Genomic DNA, 22,153 nt, shown 5'->3' with positions numbered 1-22,153 from the left:
GTGTCGATCTTCATCTAGAAAATCAAGGCATAAAATTGTTGCAGAGTCGCTTCTTCCTGGCAGACATCTTGGGGTATAAGGTTGGATTAAAGTAGAGGACATAGTAGGATGATGTAACGGAGGTAAAGATTCGCTGCCACAAGGTAAGTCCAAGGCCAGGGGATTCGGCAGATTTAGTCTACTGACCGCTGTAGCTGGCTGGCAGTTCTGGCTATAAATTGGATGTACCCTTGTTATACACGATCCCATAATCTGAAATAATGAATACCCACTAAATCGGTGATTCGAGCTTGAGCAGCACAGTCAGAATAGGACGAGATGCTAAGTGTTGCAGGTTCTCTGGATGGGCTATTGCCACAGATTAGGTGCTGTGGTGAGAGATCTATGGGACGGGTATATTGGAACCTGGACGTGTGCAAGACTTTTATGTGGTTCATTGCTGCACTGCTTGCAGCCGCCTGGCTGTGTATTACAGTAGCTGGAAATGTTTGGCTTGTTCAAGTTACGTGCGCGCTGCTGCACTAGCATCGCGGTCACTGACAGACACCGTATTCCGTTCAGAGGCCGACTTCGTTATCTAAGGTTCAGAACAAATTCAGAAGGCGTTCCACTTGTCCAGGCCAATCCAGGCTGTGCTATTCTGTGAAAGATGCTATCATCAGCGCCTACCAGGAAAATTCAAACAAGCAGTTTCTTGTTTCTTTGTTGGCCTCCTAGCGAAGTACCATTTTGGGGGTGGTTGGAACCCGCTTTTGCGGATAAACACTCAGATGCAAACATGAACAGGGATTTTGAGAGCAAAAGCCTGAGAAACCAACCCATACTGAAGTGGAATGGTGACGTAATAACTTTTGTAAGTCACTTGAATTAAAAGTCAGCAAAAATTAACCGGAAAGTAGTCTTGGGGTACTAATTAAGCTGGGGTAAGTGCGCTAGTCACCTTACAGTAACAATGTGAGCACAGGTACCGGGTCGGAAAATTGACATAGTACTATCCGTATATGCGGGTATGGGTATGTATCGACCCGTACAACCCGTTTCCGAGTGCCTGCCCAGCCTTCCTATGGTACTATGCCGTGGCAGCTTAGTACCCTTCAAATTGTCAATACAAGAAATAACAGACGTAGGTCTATGCGGCATAGACTTACAGACAGCTGGTAAACTTAGATTCAGAAACGTGTCTCTGAACATGTGTACGATTTAGCAAGTGTTATCTCAGAAGCCATCTCACATGCTCCCCATGAACTTTGCTGCTACTAGGCGCCTTAGGCTCCTTGATTAGGCGCCTATCCCACCTTTCGCGCCACACTGCGAACTACAACCGCCACTGCAGTTATTGCAGCTTTTCATGATATGTGAGTGTAAAGTATATAACCTTACTTGAACAGCGCTCTTACAGCCCTTTGAAGGAACCCTCAGAAGGATGTCGAACCAACGATACTGTCAGTGCCTCAGAATGCTGGGATGTAAATTTTACTAATCTATACGGATACCTAACTCAGTGCTACTGATCTCATCAACCTAACGCTGAGCACCTCCGGAAACTATAGTGACGTATACAAGTGCACACTGACAACCGGGCCCGAAAATACTCTCGTTTGTAGTCGACTTCATTGCTGGATGAGCTCAGCTTGAACATGCTCTCTTGGCAGGTCGCAGTGAAGTTTATCCGATTTGGCAGGCATAAACAGTACTACGAAGTCGGTATTTCCATCTACCCTCCACCTAGCTGCCTATTCTTAGTGACACCTCAGCGAATCATTCGAGAGATACACTTGCACATGAAACTTGATCACCCGAATATCATTCAGTTGTTAGGTATTACAAAAGAATTTCAAGGTGGCAGCTTCCCTTCGCTTGTGTTCCCTTGGATGCCAAATGGAGACCTCCATTGCTACATCGCGTACCACGGGGCGGGGATCGAGATGTCAATCAAATTGTCACTGGTAAATCAAGTAGATGATTTACTTTTCGAGTGTAACACGCGTCCTTAGGCTCGCGACATTGCCTCTGGAGTCGCTTATCGTCAGTCCTATTCTATCGAAATGGGTGCTCACGCTAACTACTTGAATGTTCGCAGTCCACAAATTCCATGTGGTTCATGGTAACTTGGAGAGTGTTCGTTCTAGAGATCCCCTGATCATACAACATTCCTTAACGTCTTTCCAGAAAAATGTTCTCATGGGCCCGGAACCCGAAAATCGAGCATATCTAACCGGTTTCTCGTTGTCAACGGTGCTTAGTACTAGTGAACTCTCAAACGAGTATTCCAACAATCCAGGGAAACCTCGATCTGGTGCAGTGCGATTTGCTGCTCCTGAATGCTTCATAGAGGAGGAAGGCGACAATTCCTTGCCTATGATCAACAGCGATATATACTCAATTGGCTGCATCTTATTCCACGTGAGTGTAGCCTTTTGAATCATGGCTGATCTAAAGCTTGGCTTCAGGTTTTCTCTGGATGTTTGCCTTGGCATTATCTAAAATCGAACGACATTATCAGTGGACTTCGACAGCATCGTACACCTTCACGTCCCTGCGGTGGCGGTATTGATGATTCCCTATGGGATTTTATTGAACGCTGCTGGTCCTTCATACCGCGCAATCGGCCATCTGCAGCTCAGATCCTCAATTTTTTCGAAAAGCCGTACAAACTTAGTGGTAACGGACATGTTTCGCCATACGACCTTACAGAGATGCTCCCCAAAATTCTTCCTGCTCCCATTGCCTTTGGAAGTTTTGCAGATATACGGCGGTGCACACTGGAGAGGGACGGAAAACCCCTGCAGGTCTGCCAAATTTCCATCTGACAAGAGGGTATATTAATGGTATACCAGGTAGCTGTAAAATCGATCCGACCCCTATTCAATACTGAAAAAACCCAGCGGGTCCGGCGTTCCATCTTTGTTATTGGCATGGTCAACTCACGACTTCTTACATCAGCGCTACTTGCATGAACTCCGGATCTGGGCAGCACTTATGCAGGAAAACATTTTGCCTCTACTCGGAGTTGCTGTAATTTATGGTTGTTGTTGTCCCTCAATGGTTTGTCCCTGGATGGAAAATGGCACACTCTCAAGTTACATCCGTGCATATCCGACAATGGAACTACAACATAAGTTACGACTGGTATGTTATAGGCGAATTGCTACGGAAGAAGTAGCCTTTAATCAAGTTGCAGCTCCGCGACGTCGCTACTGGCCTTCGTTATCGTGCGCGCTATGGATTTATCATTGGTCACATATTGATTGCGAAATTTGTAGTCCACTCCCAACACGTTGTCCATGGAGATTTGACAAATGTGCGTGTAAGACTTCATGTCAACGTCTCAAACTTACAAGCGACAGAACAACATCCTCGTGGATGTTAATGGGCGTGCAGTCGTGGCTGATTTTGGCCTGTCCTGCCGATTATCTGAATTCAGTGGGAGTCCTCATTCGGCCTTGACTGCAGCTGCGCAGTGGATGGCACCAGAACTCATGCAAATCCCACGAGAATCCAAATCCCATATCTCCAGACATAGCGATATGTATTCCTTTGGTTCCATCATGAATTATGTACGCTCTATGTCGGTTGGGATGCCTGCAACCGTTTCATCTTACCTTTCTTTTAGGTCATCTCTGGCGAACTTCCCTTCCAAAATCAGGCACAACCCTATTTCGCTTTGCATATGGGGGAAGCACCCTTTACGGAAAGAGGCAAGGACGTATCTCAAGAGCATTGGAAATTTATCCAACGGTGCTGGGGGCCATTTAATTGTGACGACGGAACTTCCTCTCGCCCATCCGCTGAAGAAGCTTGTAACTTCTTGCGAAAGGAACTTGAATCCAAACTACTGATTACAAAATAGTCCTTGGGACATACATTACGTGCTCCTCATTCTCCTTCATCATAGTTTGCACTATACAACTATCTTTTTATACATACACAGGCGATACCAGCATCCCCATCGCCCCTCGAGGGAGTAAAGTGTCCTATTTAAAGGTCCCAAGCCAGCAGTATACAGTCTTTCGCAAATAAGCTGGGCTGAGACGCATATACGTCAATTAGATAGGACCCCCAGCGAGCTCCATACATATCGAATGTGGAACTCCATGAGGATATTATTGCAGTTAGCTGCACGAGTCAATGCGACCCTCGTCTTCTTATACCTTCTTTCCCGATTGCTGAATTTAGTAGGAAACCTATCAGTATTGGACATAAAAACCACACTCAGTATTACGCACTGCAATGTATCCTTCACGTCAGTCCACTTGCTCAGGATAGTGGGGTATACACCCTACGCGTAACAAGATCTTGACCCAGCGAGTACGTGGCACAAGAACAGCGTCCTCTGTGATCAGTTCGCCTTGCTGGTCGAGTGCGGCACTAAGCGGAGTGCTACTGATCCGCTGCGTTTCGATTGACGTTCGACATCAGTCTTTCAATGTCGTGTTCCGGTGAAAGGAGAGCACGACAAACCTGTCTCCGTGATGCAGCAACTTCGACATGACTAATGCTGGGAGGAGGTAGTACATGTAGTTCAGAGCGACGTGCGAGCCGGGGGAAAGGCAGGAGGTTCGGCATCTTCCACATTTTCTTGTCTTGGGCTGGTGTGGTCACTGACATGGACCCCCTACCTACGCTTAGGTCCTGCAGTCCAAACATTCATCACTTATGGTCTGATATAAGTTACTGTGTCAGCTTACATCAAAGAACCCCGGGGGGAGTCGCCTAGCCTCAACGACCGGTCTAGCAGGGGTGAGTCGGCGGGTCGGGTCCCCGTTTGTAGTTTGGCGGGTAGAGATTGGCGAGTCAGGCTATAGATCAAGATGTATTCGTGAGCTTATGAACCGTCCGCATATGCACCACATACATTAAAGGGAGATCTAGCATTTGCGTCTTCGTCCGAGTCGCAACCCTGAAGATGAAGGTGTTAGTATGATAGGTTGCGCATTTCGTGTGAGTACCCACATTCACATCCTCCGTTGCCCCAGAGAGCAAGTCTGGTAAATTCCAAACATAGATCTGGCCATCACAAGTGCCGGTGGCTACCAAGGTCCCATCAGCTGCAACCGCTGCACAGGTCAGTTCTGCAGAGTGTGGAAGTGGTTGACCAATCCGACGCTTGGCGTCGAGATCCCAAAGGCGGAGGGTATTGTCATAAGAGGCACTTGCAAGTACACGTTTGCGTGGAAGCGCAACGACTCGGATGGCGCAGACAAGGTCGGAGTGCCCTACAAGCTCTGACAGACGACCGTCTGGAAGTTCAACTATCCTTATCCTGCCATCTGTCGAGCCAGTGACAATTGCATGCCCATCTGCAGTCGAAGCCCATGTTGCACATGATACATGGTCAGGATTGTTGCAAATTTTGACGACTTTATCCAACTGGACCTCCTGTTTTCTCTTGTCGATTGTCAATCTCGAGATTTCGCGGTCGTAACCGCTGACGATGAGTTGTGCGCCGTCATGGGAATAGTCGATCGCATGTATGTGTCGGAGGCGAGTATTATCTGTCCTCATGGGGTTCTTGAGCTCCGATGCCGTGACTGACCAGACTGCTACGCTGCCGTCATCGAAGCCGCTGGCGATGTGAGCGCCACCATCGTGTTGACTCCAGCGCACGCAAGTTGCTGGAGCACTGTACCCCTTCGATTTTGTAGCTAGTACCTTGGCAGTTTTCCCATTCCACCTCCACACCCGTATTTTGCCATCTTTGCTAGCAGTCGCGACGGAATCACCCTTCGGTGATACGTCAAACGCATAGATTTGGCTTCTCTCTTTATCCTGCCAGGGATCACCCACGAGTTTACCGGTTTTTGCTTCTCTGACTTGGAGACAATCGTCGTGAGAAACAATGATGTATTTGTCTCCCAGCAGAAATTCGATAGCCGGCACCCTTTGCTTTTCACGATTCGCCTCGAAGGTTATCATTGGGGCTGGCGCGGGGCAAGGCATCAGGTTTGAACTTGGTTTGAACGTCAGAGAGCTTGAGGATTCGGTCGGCTGCAGGGACACGACGCGGGCTACCAAGTATTGTGCTTGTGAGCGGGCTGACAGGCCCCAATTATCCTACCATTCGTAAATAGGCTGGTTAACACTCACGAAGAGACGAAAGTAAGGGGACGGGGCTGTCGTCAGGTGAGTCTTGATTGCAGGGTTGGGACGAAATTGTAGAGGAGCTGATGTAGTACTACTCAATGCCGAGTCAGAAATGGACTCGCTGCATCCTCGGGCCCACAACAAGTATCGCCACCACACTGCCTACACCAAAGGTCTGAGCATCCTGTTCTATCAGACGCTCTGGATCCTGTATGGATCTGTGCCATGTATAGCCTACCATATTCAAATCCAAGTTAAGTTGGTCAGTTTGGGATAGAAGTTCTATTACAGCCCTGCCAGAACGTGCGACTTAGAAGTGCTGTGCGTAGCGCGCGCCTACGTATCTGATATAAGTTCTTCGCACTCCTGTGCATTCTCTTCGTTGCATCTGTCCATCTTCTTCAGAGTAGCGGCAACTGTGACGCCGGTGCTGCGCTTCCAGGATTGAACACTCGCTCATATCCATACACCAGGAAATGTGGGTAACCTGATTAGCGTATGACCATGTCACTGACTTACGACCATATCTGATCTATAGGAATATCACTATGTTCGTCCACATTTGGGCGCGTCCTACGTGCATCCTCGTCTCGAGAAGTCGCTGATCACAACTGCCTTCAGCTCTCAGGCTCATGATCTCACAAGTCAAAAATGGCGCCCAACAGGACCATGTGTTTCTGGAACATATGCTGAGGTGATTCAATACGATCTCAAAGATAGCCGGAACAGTCACAAGCTCGTAAGTTAGCTTCGTCTTGTGCGACAATTCATCAAATTGTGCTGCTCCAGGTCACAGTCAAGTCGTACAAGCCCATGTTCGATGATCGGCATGAAGACCACTCACAAGTTAGTGTATAAGCCACTGACATATGCATCAGAGACTCAATGCGGTTACTTTTATCATGAAGGAAATCCGTTTGGAATTACAGTTGCTGTCATGCCTTCCTCATCACGACAACGTGGTTCCATTCTTGGGCTTTAAGAAGAACGGAGCGTCTCTTTCTCTGGTCATGCCGTGGATGTCAGACGGCACTCTCACTTCGTTTATTTGCACTCATGGAGCAGCCCTTGGAACAGCTGCTAGTACAACGCTTGTAAGCTGCTTGCAATCACTGGAATTGTACTCTGAAACCCTTCTTTTCAGTCGCACGACATTTCCTCTGGCCTCGAACACCGTACGTTTTCTCTTAAATCATGAAACAACTGAAGCGAGCGGCCAGGTGAAAAAGTTCATTCAAACCTTGTGGTTCACGGAAATCTAGAGAGTGTATGATTTTACTAGCCGCGGTTTAGAAACCTGCTTAATCCTCCTCACAGGACAACGTACTCATTACTGAGCAACACAGCGCTGTCCTCTCTGGCTTTCGCCAGTCAGTGATGCTTTCTTCAAGGGATGCTGCATGTCCTTCATCTCAGATGCCGCCCAAGCCCGCAATCCGATTCGCTGGTCCGGAGTGGTTCGTGAAAGACGATAAAAGATTTCAACCTCTTTCCAAAAGTCTTCTTAAAAGCGATATATTCTCCCTCGGCTGTCTCGTCTTCTACGTAAGATCGAACCCGGTCTTGCAGCAGAGACATAACAACTTGTTTCTCAGATATTTACAAAATGCATGCCTTGGGACGATGCAACATCCATGGATATTTCCAACCAGCTCCGGGAATGCAAGCCGCCGCCCCGGCCAAAGGATCCGGTGGTCGATAATCGCCAATGGGCGCTGATAGAACCATGTTTGTCACTGTTACCAAAAGATCGACCTTCCGCATTGGATGTCTTGAGAGACATCAAACAGTATCTTGTTTTCATTGGCCCTCCCGATCTTACTGAACAGATCAAAATGTCGCAACTATATCCAAAAGATGCTGGGGGGTATGGGCTTGTCTACGAAGGTATCTGGATCAGAGAGACTGGGGGTAAAGGAGTCAAGGTTCCTTGTTTTCCCCTTTGCATATGTCGGTCGCCTGATGAAGGATAGGTTGCCATTAAGGTGCTGCGTGTTGAGAATTCATCATCAAAAAAAGTGACGGAAGAGGTAGTCGCCAAAGTCTATTGGCAGATATTCATGCGGTAACAGTTTGTTCACAGAGATTGAAACGTGAACTTGCGGCTTGGAGAAGACTATCTCACCCGAATATAGTTTCACTATTGGGCACTATGACAGGCTTCGGTAGTGTTAAAGGCATGGTTTCGCTGTGGATGGAAAAAGGATCACTCGATCATTACTTCAAGTCAGATACCAGGAATGACGTACTACCTCGACAGCGTCTTCTCTGGGTAGGTGCTTTTCACTTTTGTATCATCTCTTTAATTGAGTATAACAGGTGGAGGGTATTGCTGAAGGGCTGAAGTGTCGTATGTCTAAATTCCTGCTTATCCTTAGAAATACATTTCTAAGTTGCGGACAGTTCATGAGTTTCCCATGATTCACGGAGACCTAACACCAGTAAGCCTTTTTCCTCGATGTAGGTACTTTTTTGATAATTTTGTTCTTTTAAAGTCGAATGTCTTGATTGACGATGAAGGGAGGGCCGTGCTTACTGACTTTGGCCTCTCAGTCATATTAGGCGGTGTTCCCAATTTGTCGTGCACATACACGGATGCAAAGCCAGGAACAATAGCCTGGGCGGCCCCGGAGTTATTGCTTGACGAAACATCCCCTAGTGGTAAGGAGGTACAATCTGAGAGTCCAGGTCCAGAAAGCGACATGTACTCTTTCGCATATCTCATGTATCTGGTACGAGACCCACCGCTAGTACCGTCTTTCTTTAGTTCTCACTTTACTTAGATCTTTACTGGATCCCACCCGTGGGACTCGGATATGAAGGGACGCGGCGCTGGAATGCGAATTATGCTCCGTGCAAGGAAGGGCGAAAGACCTTCCAAACCTGGCAATATTGATGCTCGACATTGGAGCTTGATTGAGCAGTGCTGGGCTCAGGTGCCAAGCTCACGTCCAAAAATCAGCGACGTCTTGCTGCGGTTGTCTTCCGTGCAAAAATGATCAAGAGGTCGACATGTTATCTTGGTCAGAGTTAATTTGTAGCTTAGTGGGGAGCCGACTTTGGTTTTTGACCCAAGACAGAGTATATATATGCAATCTTATTTGGATACCCATCCGTGTCATGTACAACCAATCTGGAACATGAATAGTGTCTGGCCCCAATTGCAAGTGCATAGAGGGAAGCTACGACAATTAACACTTCCACCAACTGGGACTGAGAGCGGATGTGAGATGGTACAAACTAGCTTTTAGTGTGCACTGAGATATGGCTAACTTGCTGCAAGTGCGATTACTGGCATAAGTATCTATCAGGGAGCACTCGCAACGGCGTAAACAATAGCAGAATCTTCAGATAAGGAGTAAGACTGGTCACAAGTAAATTGAAACTAGTCTCCTGTAGGGACCAAATAGAATAAAGATATGTAGTTGTTCCTTGATTGGAAAAAAATAAAATAATCAGAGTTGATTACGCCAGTCAATTCCAACCCAACGCTGCGTACATGGGTTGGGTCCGGTGCTATCGCAGCAGCTGCGTAACCCTCTTTCTCATGCTTCCTTTCCCCCATTGCTTCTCAAGCATCTGGCGCATGTGCCAGGTCCCAGAAAGAAGAGTTTTGCCCTCATCCACGTCCCGGGGCAGAGAAACTGAGCGTGTGCTGTGAACATCTGACAGAGCGCCATTCAATACATCTTCCCCATTCTGGGCTGGAACGTGTTCGGGATCCCCATGCGGCCTGTACATTGGGGGCGGAGTCAGGCTCTCGCGCTTAACATGTGTAGCATGAAACCGAGCATGCGCTTGTGAGAACTCGTGATGATGGTCATCCAGATCGAGCTGCTCTGCGTCGTCGGACGCAAGTTCAGGTTCGTTTCCGGCGTCCTGCTCGGGATGTGACTCCACCGCATCCTGATCTTGAAGTCCCTTCAGTGGAGATTCGGGAAAGAGTTTCTCCACAACACTCTCCTCTTCTGCTCGTTCGACATCGGCGTTGGCTTCTTCATCCTCCTCTCCCGAGGCGACTTCGCCATCATCATCTTCATTAGTGTCGACAGCAACATCCACCTCTGCCACCTCATCTTTTTTACGTCTGTAACGCCTGATCGCACTCGCCTTCCGACTGGCGCTCAGACGGCCACCTCCGCCCATCAACGCCCGATTATGCAGCGCTGCCTTTGTTGTAGGATGAGGCTGATACCCCACCTCATATAATCTAGGGTCATGCTGTACCTGCAGCCCGTTCGGCGTCGGCTGCTCCGGTGGTGCTTGCCGCAAGGATGATCCATGAAAGCCACGAGGCGCTTCGTCGCTATCATTGCTCTCACTGCTCTCCCTTCCGTTCTCCCTGCCACTCGAGACTCTCCTTGCTCTACGGGCCTCCCGATCCCTCTGCTCGAGCTTATTTCCGATCCACCCCTCTGAAGCTTCGCGCATCCCCTTTACATACTCCTCAGTGTCCTTCAAGTTTCCGACGCGATTGTAAACATTCCTCACAACTTCTATCGTGTATCCCTGCGCGGCAGCGATATGTGATAGTGCGGCGTCCAATCCGATGGAGGCGCATATGGAGAGGTCAGCGGGTGTCATGAGCGCAAGTGGAACTGGCGGAATTGCAGGGCCAGGTGTGACAAGGTAGCCGGGGAGGTTAACTGGGACAGTCGAGGGTGTGGAATGGGCGGAGAAGGTGTGACGATGAGGTATGTGAGATGCTGAGGTTCTGCCTCTGGAACGAGGGATTCGGGAAGTCGACGTTGCTGATCGAAGGCGTACTAAGTCAATGCTTGGGTCATCATGTTCATAGCCACCAACTGTCTGTCTCCGATGTTGCTTTTGGATGCGAGTGAGCAAACGTTGGGCATGTGTCACTGGAGGTTCAGCATCACGCTGTTTCCCTTTGCCTTTGTCCTTATTGGAAGGTAGGAATGGTGAATTTGATATAGGAAGCGGAACCCGTGTCTGTTGAATGGTAGCTGTCGAACTCGAAGCAGATCCAGTTGGAATTTGAGCTAATGACGGTGCATTTAGCAAGCGTGTATTTTCATCGCTCCTTGGTGGAGCAGAAGGCACTGCGACTGGCTGACCATGCGGCAGTTCGGCAGAGGACGTGAGACCCGAAGGCACGGCAGCAGTCGTGAGTCTGGAAGGCCCAGCCGCAGGTTGAACCGTAGGTGGTACTGGAGGGAGGCCAGACGTTGAAGGACCTGTAACATTGTCTCGTTGTCTGTCCCGCGAACTTCCAACGAGCTGGCCCTCTCCATTCGTCGAGCGATGCTTCAGAGGAGACTCTGCTGCATCTGCACCACTGCGATTACGTGGAGAAGGAAGAGGGAGTGGAACCTGGCGGAAGGGGTGATGTTCACGCTCTGGACGATGTTGTACAAGAAGAGCAGAGGGGTGCTGATCTTCTGACTCGCGCTTTGGCACTACAGCCGGTTGTAGTGTCCGGGACACGACTCCATTTATGGGATGACGTTCCTGTTCCCGAGGCGCTGAAGGAATCAACGCAGTCGGTCCAGGGGCTGCCTCTCTCTCCTTGCCCTTCTTCCCTCGAACAGGAGGCCAAACCTCCTCACCTTCAGAACGACCACCTGGTCGCACATGGCCCAGCCGATCGGTCAGCGACGTCGTAAAGTGCCCTTCTACCACTTTGGGGAGAATTTTCTTCTTCAACGGAGTAGAATGATTGGGTGTCGGTGATAACGAGCGGAAAACGGGGGAAACGGACTTGTGCTTCAAGACTCGTTTGGGCCCTGATGGCGGCTTTGGCGTGGCTACCTGTTGTGAAGATGATGCGGGAGGCTGGGAACTCGGTGGGAGCTGGGACGAGATTGGTGGCTGGGTCCTGGCAGGAGAATTGGGTTGGGATGATAGGACAGGCAGAGTATCACCGCGAGAAGGGAGCAGGGGGATATTGAGAGTGCTTGCGAATTTCGGAGGTGGAAGCACGTCAGACACAGTTTCCGACGGTCCCTGAACAGGACTGCGAGCCTGGTCACTTGTTCCAGCTACAGGAACTTGGCTTGTCTCTTCGGTCTTCTCACTATCTGGCTGGTCTCTGTCCAGTTTCGCTCGCTTTGCTTTCCGCTGCTCAGAACTGACTTGTACGCCAGCGCGCTTTTTCCCTTTGCTAGTCTCTTTCGAGTGGACCCTCGCGGCTTCCTCTTCTTCGTCAGAGGGCGAAAACACAGGCTCCCTCGAGGGCTGTTTCTCCGAGTTTATTCCTTTCTTCTTTTGATACCTCGCTATCTTCCTGTCAAACTCGTCCGCATTTTTCACATATCTGTCACGCCAGGACGGCCACGGGTGTGTCTTGGACCAGTTCCATTTCCCGTCGACCTATAGCAGCATTAGGACTTGTTTCACGATAGAAAACATGAGAGAAACTCGCATTTTCAACAAGGCGCTTGTACAACGTGTTTCCGCTTCTGTTTTGCTTAGTGGGATTATATGTCGCAATGAACTTCACGAGGAGGATGTCCTCGTCTGTGGTAAAGTCCGTACGAACTCTAGGAGAATATATAAGTCAGTACTTTGATTGTGCAAAGCAAAGCACATACCTTCTTCCTGTGCCTGCCATGTTTGCTGTTCAGCATATGCATATGTAGTTGTGATCAGTTCGCCTGAGGTGAACGATGGAACCAGGCGCGTCTTCATAAGTGACGCGTCGGAATCACGCGGATGAGGTCACGTCACACCTTCCAAATATGGGTACAGAAGTCCCTGTGGACCCTGTGGTTACGCCGAACCGCACATTGTTATGAGCAGAAAAATCTTTGGTCGAACGGCAACCGAATGAATAAGATTACCTGGGTGGGCACCGACATTCCAATTAATTCACGGTAAGGTCTAAACGCCCGACAGTATCTGGAACTGTTTTGGTCGCATGAAAACTAATGGAGCACATTTAGGATTTGCCCATTCACGCAATGAGACATCGTCACGTTCTGAGTGTCGGCAAGCCACACCCAAACAATAATGTTTGACTGTTGACGGTTCTGTTCCGAGATGCTCTAGCGTATATACTAAACACAGAATGACTAACGAAAAGCAGAAGTGCATGTGGAAGCCTACGATAATGAAAATAAAGCTATGCATCACGATCGAGTCAAGTACAGGTAACAACTTCATATCATAGAGGTAGCGATCTTTGCCCTACGTATGGTAATACGGCATTGACAATGAGCAGGATCTGGGCAACTTACCATCGATAGAGTAATTCGCATACCTTGGCAATGACTGGTGGCCAAGTGCTGGCACTAGAGGACCGCCGTCATTACCCAGAGGTCATGTAGTACAACCAACACAGGATAATGCCGAAATGAGCGACAAGCCTGTCGCCGCGCAACTAGTGTGGTACGAAAGGGAACGACTTTATAGCCCGGGTATCATTTCACGAGGTTGCATCCAACGGCACAACTCGATCTGTTGAAAAGGCAGAATGAGTTAGAATGTCACCTTGGATCCGTAATCCAACTCTACCTGACAAAAGTCGTCCCTCGTGATCTTCCAGGCGGAGCTTGCTCCCATCAAATAACTCCAAGGCGCGAATGAGGGTTTTGTGATGATTCTTCAACAAGTCGTTTACATTCGAAGAGCCTGTGAATCGAATGGTGCGCAGTGTCGGCATTGCGTCTTTAAGATGAGCGAGAACGGAAAACACGAATGTGTAATTTCTTTTGGATAATTGGCCTTGAAGATAGCGTAGACCCAGGTACTCGACAGGAAGCGGTTTGATTGACTCTATATCGAACGACTCCCAAGAATCTAAGGTGATCGTAAGGCGGCGAAGATGTGGGCAATGCATTGCGAGTAGTGGGTTTATCTGGCTGAGATATCCAGCCCAATGCAAATGGACTGAACGCAGCTTGCCCCCGTGCCTCTCCAGAGATGGAATGAAAAGGGGGTCGGACTCCACGGAAAAAGAGCGGAAGACTAGTTCCCGAAGTGCAGGTAACTGAGTTGAAGACATATGAGAAAATATGTCATTTGCTGGAACAGTCAACGTCGTGCACGAGGAGAGGATGCAGTTAGCCATCGCATCTGTCTGGCCAACCACAAAATAAGGACAGTGTAGAATATGCAGCTGCTGTGTTGTAATGACTAAGTCCTGCAAACTGTGGAATGACGGCAGCAAGCAGTGTGAGGCCCAGTCGATAATTTTGAGACTAGGGGCGACATCAGTAAGAGCATCCATTACAGTGTCAGGCATGGACAAAGAGCGATACTGAGATGGAGTGACAGCAACTGATACAATGGCGAGATTTGGGAGACACAAGATGACTTCTGCGAGCAAGTCAAGATCTGCGTCCCCATGAGCCTGACTCTTGTCGCGCATCGCGATATCTAGCCTCTCGGTATAAGAGCCCAGAGACCGTTCACCCAGAAGCACGCCTTTTCCGCAAGCCGATAATGCAAGTGCGCTGGCGAGCGATAATAGACATCGACCTCGACCGATGAAGATAGATCTGTAAAGAAACGGCGTGGCCAGGTGCCACCATTTTTTGCAGACGCGAACGAGGTAACGCTTGGTCACTAAGGCCTGTCTGATGAGAGGATGGTGGTCACGATTGAAATGGGATCCAAGAGAGCCCGAATGTTCGTAAATCTCGGGGATGAAAATGCTGGGGACATAGGTGGCATGATCAAAAATGATCTCCCAAAGTTCTGGAGGAAGTGTCGCAATGCTTGCGCGACGTCTTGACTTGAGTGCAGAAACAGAGTTTGGGATCATCGTGAGTTGATTTGACTTCATAATCACTCTATATTAGCACATGGAAACGCACAGGAGAGTCAGAGTGTCACTGACCCTCTATTTTATTCGAGTGCCAGTACAAGTTCTCGCAGAGGGTCAAGGGGTGCGTGACACTCAGTCACTATGGGTCACGTTGATGTTACCCGCACGTGACTCTTCAAGTTAGCACGAGCTCGTCACTTGACGCAACGCATACACGAGCTGCTCGTCGAATTTGAAGATGGAGAAAAGCTCAAAGTCGCATCGCGTTTATTCACCCTGATTTAGGAAGGTATATTATTCCTCTTAAACTTTACCACTCCTCAGCATTCAGGCCTACTCCAGGCTCAATCTACAGTCGCTCTATTATATACCCCAGCAAACGAACACTTCGGAATTGGACCAGTGGAGGGGATGATATGTAGTCTACCAATATTTGCCTGCGACAGCGGTGGCCCCACAGAGAGTATTGTTGACCAGCCAGCAGATCAGGGGACCGGATGGTTCTACCGTCTCATCGGTGTGGGCTCAAGTATTGGTGGCCTTTTCGGTATGGATCGTTTTCGGGGTAGCTCTTTGATTACGAATGGACAGGATTTCTTTTGGAAGTTTAGATAGGTCAAGATCCTATCAGGAGTTGTGCGTCATGGCGAAGTCTTTGAACCACGCATACTGTTGTTTGGGAGTCGCCCAGCCGTCTCCGTGCCCGCCGAAGAAAGTGCTGAAGAAACGTCTGACGAAGCCGACTGCTTGCTGATTGCTGGAATCGCTGGTAATATTACTCAGGACAGAGATCCTGTCAGTGACGAGGATTGACTGCACTGTTTCTTGTGCTGTAGCCGTTCCTGCAGCCAGAATTCCCGGCAGACCACCTTGTGTTTGCTGTGGAGTTGGCGACGTGGAAGATTTGCATGTGATCTTTGGTTTCGGCTTCTTTTTCTGCTGAGGTGCGTCACGATAAAATATGTCCGTCCGGTTTGTCGCCTGCTTCCCGTCCATGAACAAAGTGAACGCCCCATCCTGCTTCCCAGGTGTGTTGAGCACGATGTCCTGGCGCAAGTTCGTCCAATTGCCTCTGCTATAGTGGAACGACCCCCTGCCTATTGAGAGCCCATACTCGTAATCGCAGACTGACTGGGGATTGGAATACAAGGCCTTTGTTTACTTTTCTTTCGGAGCGTACTGTGAACCAGGTCAGCCCTTTTCATAACAATGCGAGTGGATCGACAGTCGAGATATGGTTCCCCGGCACCACCCGGCCTCCACATGAGTCGTGTGCTAAGGCAGTCTTCGGCGGCAGCACCCCCAGAACAACCTGTATGGCCACCATATAAGCCAGGCAGTTTTCCGCCTTTCACTCAGTCGAAATCCAAGGGAAAGAAGACGCTATATTACATTGTGACATTCTTGGCATTGCTCAGGTTCAATGGCGTCGCTTAAAACTCGGCCCCACCTGGAGATTTTGCTGGAAGGATTGACAGAGTCTGCTGGTAAAGAAGCTGTAGGGCTGCGGTAAAAGCCCGTAACGTTCGTGATGTCGTGTGACTCATTTATATCTTGTTCATATGCAGATCCTCCTGGGACACTGGCAAGCGCAGAGAAGCCGTTGATGATAGCGACGTTTTACTTCCCGCTGGGGAAGCAATGTGACGTTGAACGCAGATAAATCTGTCATTTCTGGAGGAGCTGCCCATGCTGTACGATCGGCCCACGGCATGCTAGTGGTGGTCACAGTGGTTGTTGCAGTCGCTGTCTCGACGACTGTAGTCGTTGACGTCGGAGTGATTGCAACCGTGGTTGTCACTATATCGGCGACTATGATTGTGGTGGCTATTTTGACGACAACCTGTGAAGGAGACAGTGACTGGGACAACAGGTAGGTTGTGTCGACATACGTGGATTGACAAGGGTGTTTGGACAGACTGGTCAACGGACGGAGAGATGACCACAGAGACCAGCTGGGCAACTGTGGCAGTACTGACACCTACAGGGTCTGCAACTGTCTGCAAGTGCAGGTAAAACAGTTGGCACTACTATGAACGGCGGACCTGTCGAGGACATCCTGTAGAGATTCGAGAATATTGGCGCTTCTAGAGACGCATGCGTATGACCTGCGCCACACAGACATGCACGAGATTTGATTTGAATCTGGTTGCCAAGCCAGATCTAGCACAGTTCATACGAACTTATGGACGATTTGCGGGTGATACGAAAAATACATTAATCACGCAATAAATTAACTCGGGAAGCGCCAATTGTGTCGCCAAAAACCTTGCTTGTCACGCATGCGTGTGCGTGATCGTACATACCTACGGACCTTCGTTGTGCGTTCCTTGTCTTGCACGAGAGATCGTGGTGTCAAACAGCGTTGTGACACATGAAATAAGTAATCATAATAAAATAAATCACAATAAAATACATCAGGTAATCATCATAAAATAAATACAGTTGGCGGCTGGCGAGGCTAGCGGTGATGGATGTAACACGATGCCTAGGTAGTTCTCCGATGATTCAAATGGACCTCATTGATATGACGCCACATGCAGTCGCGCCGCATGACATGAATTGAGGGGTCACCGCGCCGTGTGATATTCACAACCTTCCCAGCGGCATTGAATACACGCATCTCGGCACTCACGGAGATGGCTACGTTGACAATGCTGCCTTAATTGCTCCACTGTTCCTTCATATCCGCAGCGGGTATCGCCACGCAACCAATAGCAGACGAAGAAGGGATATGAGGTATGTTTTTGAACGAAGATCGAAGGTGTCTGGCTAGCTGGTGGCTGTGGCTGGCTCGGGAGCTGAGCAGTGAAAAAATTCGGCCACTGATGGAAGCCGTTATACGATGAGGGATCATATGTGAGCATATCAGGTTCAGGGTTATCTGAGTTGGCTATGGTGTATTGCGGGGGAAACCAGGGCATCTGAAGTGTGGTCATTCAGATTCTGTCTGTACACGAGGGTCATTACGAGCAAAAAAAAATGGTGACCAAGGGCATACGTTTGCGATGTGTATGAAGATGAGTAGTTGCTTCCCATTGCCGGCGAACCAGATCTCTCGAAGCCTCCTAGACCATCCAGGGTTGGTGGATTACACAGGGAGCCATCATGATAATATAAGACGGTCGATGGACTGTCTGACGTCCACGAGACAGCACTACTTACAATGTTAGACGCATTCAAGAAAGAGAAGGAACATACTAACTTGGGGCTTGATATCATAGGGTCGGCGAAAGGCATTTCAGGGGCAGTCCCAAAGTGTCGCGATGGCACAAGCGAAGTGTGGCCATTCGGATTCAACCTGGTATGAGTATGAGGGTGATGATGAGCAAATACATTAAGACGAAGGGCACACGTTTCCAATGCGTATGAATATGAGTGGTTGCTTCCCATTGCCAGAGAACCAGATGTCCCGAAGCCTCCTAGATTGTCGAGGGTTGGTGGAATATACGGGGAGAGGGGCATCCACGAGACAGCACTAATCACGGTGTTAGATGCATGCAAGGAAGAGAAGGAGCATACTAACTCGGGGTTTGGTATCATAGTGTCGGTGAAATGCATATCTGGGGCGATCCCAACGTGTTGTGAGGAAGCAAGCAAAGTGTGACCAATCGGATTCGACCTGCGTAAGAGTATGAGTGAATGACGAGCAAATAATTATGATGAAAGGGATACATTTGCAATGCGTATGGAAATGAGGAGCTGTTTCCCATTATCATAGAACCAGATCTTCCGAAGCCTCCTAGATCGTCGAGGGTTAGTGGATTATGCGGGAAGACGGTCGATGGATTGTCCGGTATCAACGAGACGGCACTACTCATGATGTTAGATACATGCAAGGAAGAGATGGAGTATACGAACTTGGGGCTTGATGTCATAGGGTCGGCGAAATGCATATCTGGGGCAGTCCTAACGCGTCGCGAGGACAGACGCATGGTGTAACCAATAGTACTCGGCCTGTGTATGAGCAGGAGGGTGATTACAAGCAAATTGTTTGCAATGCGTATGCTAACAAGTAGTTGCAGGGGAACTAGGGTGCTAGTGTAGTAGGTCTAGTCGATGGTTAGGGACCGTGCCCGCAGCCTTTATACACGGTCGCTGGAAGGAAGACGCCGTCGGGCGAGCAGAACGCATGTCGTACCTGGTGTGAGTGTTCATTTGGGGACACCATGAAATTATTGTATCGAAACACAGCCCAACACACACCTTCATTAGAAACCTCACCGCATGCTGGCTTTTTGGCATGGTTGTATAAGAGAGCAAGCCATGATTTGAACCTATATAATGATTAATGCATGTGTTCGGCGAGGAACCAGACCATTGAAATGATAATCACCGAAAACCAACATGCAGCCACAATATCGTTCACTGCGGAAACAAGAAAATGATCGAACGATCTTAACATAGTCCATCTGTACTCAAACTAGATGCACGTACGTGGGGAGTTAGGTGGTCGCAAAGTCTGACTTTGGAGAAAACTGGACGAACGTGACGGAACATTGATTAACCGGATAGAAGTGATACTAGCTAGTAGTGGAAGTTCTAACTAGGCGGCAGTCGCAAGCCTGGGAATGCGACACTCGAATTATGAGTTGGGTTCTGAACCGACGAACTCTGACTCTGTAAGTAATTATAAACTCCCAAGAAGTCGATTACCAAGGTTAAAAACAGTCAACACATAAGCTTTAGCATATTTATCTGTAGCGATATATCAACTCCACATACATAGATATCAGCAATGGGATCCGTCGCCCTGTCCAACATTACTCGATGATAAAGTGATAATCTTCGTTGGTGGAGATCTCTGGACGATCAGGCTTGACACGGGCCCCGAGTGTGGTGTAGCCTTCTTCTGTTGAGTCAACGTGTGTGTGTCCACAAATCCAAATTATAACTCGAGTGAGTGCCCTTGTAATCCCCGGCGCCGTGCAAATAACGCGATTATGGCGCGCAAGATAAGGGCAGTCCTAGCGAGGATCGCAACGGGAATTGAATATACATTTTTTTCAAGGCACACACCGGATGGGGTGGAACCTCAATTGGTGAAACGCCCATGGCGAGAAGACAATTCAAGCGGAAAGCAAGGAACTCGCTGATTTCACACGACTTCACTTGGACCAATCAATCTGTCGATTTGGAAGTATTGATCGAGTCGAATGCGCCAGACGCCTGCAGGCGCACTCGTTGGAGTCGCTGTTCAGTCACCCGCTGTTCCACCTGCTCAACTACATATCATGATCATGGCTGACCCCGGAGAGACCAGTAGCCAGAGCCCCGGATACCTGGAAAAGCATTTATGCGATCATCCTTTCATCGTGTATGGGGGGCACTCCTTCGAAGCCAATGAGTGACGTTAATCAACCCATTATTTCATCGCTTCAATCTGACGACTGCGAAATTCTAGGGAAATGTGTCAGTCAAAAAAAAAATCTGTCAATCATAATCTAACCATTCGTCCTTTTTCATGGCGTCGAACTGATCGTCTCTGTGCACATGCGTTCTATGTAGTATTTGCAAATTCACACGCTGAAGGTTACACTCCAGATTATCGCCCTCGGGAAATGTGAATTCACAATTGTTCAGTCATCCTGTATGTCCTATGACATCTGTTATCTTCCTTGCGACCCTAAGCTCATAGCCACACATAGTGGTGTGATATAAGTTATCTTTGTAGGCATTCTCGTATTACATTTTGAAGTTAGTTGGACCCTCCCCCCAGTCCTGGTGCTGGGCATGTGCTTCTTCGCTGGCGGCATGCGTTTTTCGGAACAAGGTTTCAGATAAAGCATGTATACTTTCCCAAATTAAACCTTGATTCTTACTTCTGTGGAAGGTACGGTGCGATTGAGTTCGTCGCTGCTCACCGTCGGTGTCATTTTTGTTTGCTGTCTGGCACTTTCCACGTAGCATTACAGGGCCAGCCGTCATATAGCGATCTGTCGATGGATTGCATCATACTGAAGACCAGCCATGGGGTACGTGTCCGATATGTCTTACATGTGTAAAATTATCCTCACACTGTCATCCAGGTAGTCATCATTTTACTCTTTAGTAGGTCAACCAAAGCACACCTGCTAGTCACCCAATCACCTTTGTTTTAGTTGACGGCCCGTATCTGGGTTTCCAACTGTTCACACACACAGCCCTGTATGATGACAACAATGCGAATCCAAGAGCTGTGAGGAACATCATCCGTGGCTTACGGTCGAGGCCTTATCGTGAGCCCCTTCAGTGAATTCACCCGTCTCAGACGGGCAGCCGGGCGTGACAATGTACCAATAGAGACGGGCCACCCGGTGCCGGCCCATGGCAATAATTGTACTGTGTTAGACGAGTGGGCCGAGGGGGTGGAGTGTCCAAGGCAAACGGATGGGCCGGGTGTATATAGTATAGATGGTAGTATAGCAATGTACTATATAGGAAATTATGAATAGTAGTAGTGAATCCAGTGTGTGATAGATGAGTGGGCCGGAGGAATGGAGTGCAATATAGACGAGTGGGCCGGGGAACTGGGGTGTGATGGAGACGAGTGGGCCGGTAAATGAGGTGCAATGGAGACGAGTGGGCCGGTACATAAGGTGCAATGAAGATGAGGGGGCCGGAGAATAGGGTGCAATTGAGACGAGTGGGCCGGTATAGCAGGTGCAATGGAGACGGGTGGGCCGGTATAGCAGGTGCAATGGAGATGGGTGGGCCGGTAAATATGGTGCAATTAAGACGAGTGGGCCGGTATAGCAGGTGCAATGGAGACGGGTGGGCCGGTATAGCAGGTGCAATGGAGACGGGTGGGCCGGTAAAGGAGGTGCAATGAGGACGAGTCGGCCGGTGTTATTGGGTGCAATGAAGACGAGTCGGCCGGTGATATGGGGTGCAATGAAGACGAGTGGGCCAGTGATATGGGGTGCAATGAAGATGAGTGGGCCGGTGATATGGGGTGCAATGAAGACGGGTGGGCCGGCATTATAGGGCGCAATGGAGATGGGTGGGCCGGTGATATAGGGTGCAATGAAGACGAGTGGGCTGGTGATATGGGGTGCAATGAAGACGGGTGGGCCGGCATGATAGGGTGCAATGGAGACGGGTGGGCCGGTATTATGGGGTGCAACAACGACCGGTATTTATGTAACCGGTTGCTTGTGGTAACATAGCACTCAATCCGGCGATTCCACCGGTGGTCTGATCATGTAAAATGGTTAAGATTTGACAAAGTTATGAGCCCTACAAGGGAAAGCCATAAATTTAGAGGATATTATGATATATTGTATCTAGACCATTGCAACCGGTATTTTTTGACCGGTATTTACATGACCGGTTGCTTGTGGTAACATAGCACTCAAT

At 48.9% G+C, this 22,153-nt stretch overlaps 7 protein-coding genes across 7 annotated transcripts; 2 read left to right on the top strand and 5 right to left on the bottom strand.

Annotated features, from left to right (window-relative positions):
* The first annotated feature begins 1,506 nt into the window (after positions 1 to 1,506).
* Positions 1,507 to 3,966, top strand: EDB91DRAFT_729239 (kinase-like domain-containing protein). The gene is made up of 11 exons (XM_041328219.1): positions 1,507 to 1,700; positions 1,755 to 1,946; positions 1,995 to 2,025; positions 2,081 to 2,118; positions 2,170 to 2,403; positions 2,451 to 2,789; positions 2,838 to 2,888; positions 2,944 to 3,129; positions 3,182 to 3,301; positions 3,348 to 3,557; positions 3,614 to 3,966. The coding sequence occupies exons 1-11, from the start codon at positions 1,638 to 1,640 to the stop codon at positions 3,848 to 3,850; spliced, it is 1,701 nt and encodes a 566-aa protein (XP_041173375.1). The 5' UTR covers positions 1,507 to 1,637; the 3' UTR covers positions 3,851 to 3,966.
* EDB91DRAFT_729235 (WD40-repeat-containing domain protein) lies at positions 3,947 to 6,193 on the bottom strand. Its single transcript, XM_041328218.1, has 7 exons — positions 6,088 to 6,193; positions 4,954 to 6,035; positions 4,856 to 4,900; positions 4,689 to 4,799; positions 4,462 to 4,632; positions 4,284 to 4,391; positions 3,947 to 4,225 (listed from the first exon to the last, which is right to left on the bottom strand). The coding sequence occupies exons 2-7, from the start codon at positions 5,938 to 5,940 to the stop codon at positions 4,043 to 4,045; spliced, it is 1,605 nt and encodes a 534-aa protein (XP_041173374.1). The 5' UTR covers positions 5,941 to 6,035; positions 6,088 to 6,193; the 3' UTR covers positions 3,947 to 4,042.
* Positions 6,194 to 6,808: 615 nt separating this feature from the next.
* On the top strand, positions 6,809 to 9,261 carry EDB91DRAFT_729142 (kinase-like domain-containing protein). The gene is made up of 12 exons (XM_041328217.1): positions 6,809 to 6,930; positions 6,993 to 7,178; positions 7,229 to 7,259; positions 7,314 to 7,351; positions 7,402 to 7,629; positions 7,680 to 8,009; positions 8,058 to 8,114; positions 8,168 to 8,356; positions 8,410 to 8,434; positions 8,488 to 8,525; positions 8,580 to 8,816; positions 8,868 to 9,261. Exons 1-12 carry the CDS (start codon positions 6,898 to 6,900, stop codon positions 9,081 to 9,083), a joined length of 1,608 nt encoding a protein of 535 aa, XP_041173373.1. The 5' UTR covers positions 6,809 to 6,897; the 3' UTR covers positions 9,084 to 9,261.
* A 339-nt stretch (positions 9,262 to 9,600) lies between these two features.
* Positions 9,601 to 12,658, bottom strand: EDB91DRAFT_1252242 (uncharacterized protein; the record flags this gene model as incomplete). Its single annotated transcript, XM_041323482.1, has 3 exons — positions 9,601 to 12,417; positions 12,455 to 12,587; positions 12,639 to 12,658. 3 exons carry the CDS (start codon positions 12,656 to 12,658, stop codon positions 9,601 to 9,603), a joined length of 2,970 nt encoding a protein of 989 aa, XP_041173372.1.
* A 374-nt stretch (positions 12,659 to 13,032) lies between these two features.
* Positions 13,033 to 14,929, bottom strand: EDB91DRAFT_1154804 (uncharacterized protein). The gene is made up of 3 exons (XM_041319573.1): positions 14,888 to 14,929; positions 13,561 to 14,827; positions 13,033 to 13,503 (listed from the first exon to the last, which is right to left on the bottom strand). Exons 2-3 carry the CDS (start codon positions 14,810 to 14,812, stop codon positions 13,472 to 13,474), a joined length of 1,284 nt encoding a protein of 427 aa, XP_041173371.1. The 5' UTR covers positions 14,813 to 14,827; positions 14,888 to 14,929; the 3' UTR covers positions 13,033 to 13,471.
* A 513-nt stretch (positions 14,930 to 15,442) lies between these two features.
* EDB91DRAFT_1058886 (uncharacterized protein) lies at positions 15,443 to 16,170 on the bottom strand (the record flags this gene model as incomplete). Its single annotated transcript, XM_041314195.1, has 3 exons — positions 15,443 to 15,533; positions 15,711 to 15,967; positions 16,024 to 16,170. Coding segments are annotated over 3 exons (495 nt in total), but the record flags the coding sequence as incomplete, so codon positions are not given.
* A 4,401-nt stretch (positions 16,171 to 20,571) lies between these two features.
* On the bottom strand, positions 20,572 to 21,035 carry EDB91DRAFT_1154789 (uncharacterized protein). The gene is made up of 4 exons (XM_041319572.1): positions 20,917 to 21,035; positions 20,845 to 20,866; positions 20,649 to 20,790; positions 20,572 to 20,600 (listed from the first exon to the last, which is right to left on the bottom strand). The coding sequence occupies exons 1-3, from the start codon at positions 21,005 to 21,007 to the stop codon at positions 20,688 to 20,690; spliced, it is 216 nt and encodes a 71-aa protein (XP_041173369.1). The 5' UTR covers positions 21,008 to 21,035; the 3' UTR covers positions 20,572 to 20,600; positions 20,649 to 20,687.
* Between the last annotated feature and the right edge of the window lie 1,118 nt (positions 21,036 to 22,153).

Source organism: Suillus paluster, assembly GCF_016628075.1.
Source record: "Suillus paluster strain FC165 chromosome Unknown EDB91scaffold_65, whole genome shotgun sequence".
In the NCBI taxonomy this organism is placed as follows: domain Eukaryota; kingdom Fungi; phylum Basidiomycota; class Agaricomycetes; order Boletales; family Suillaceae; genus Suillus; species Suillus paluster.
Note: the sequence above shows the minus strand (reverse complement) of the source record. Positions and strands in the feature narration are given on the sequence as shown.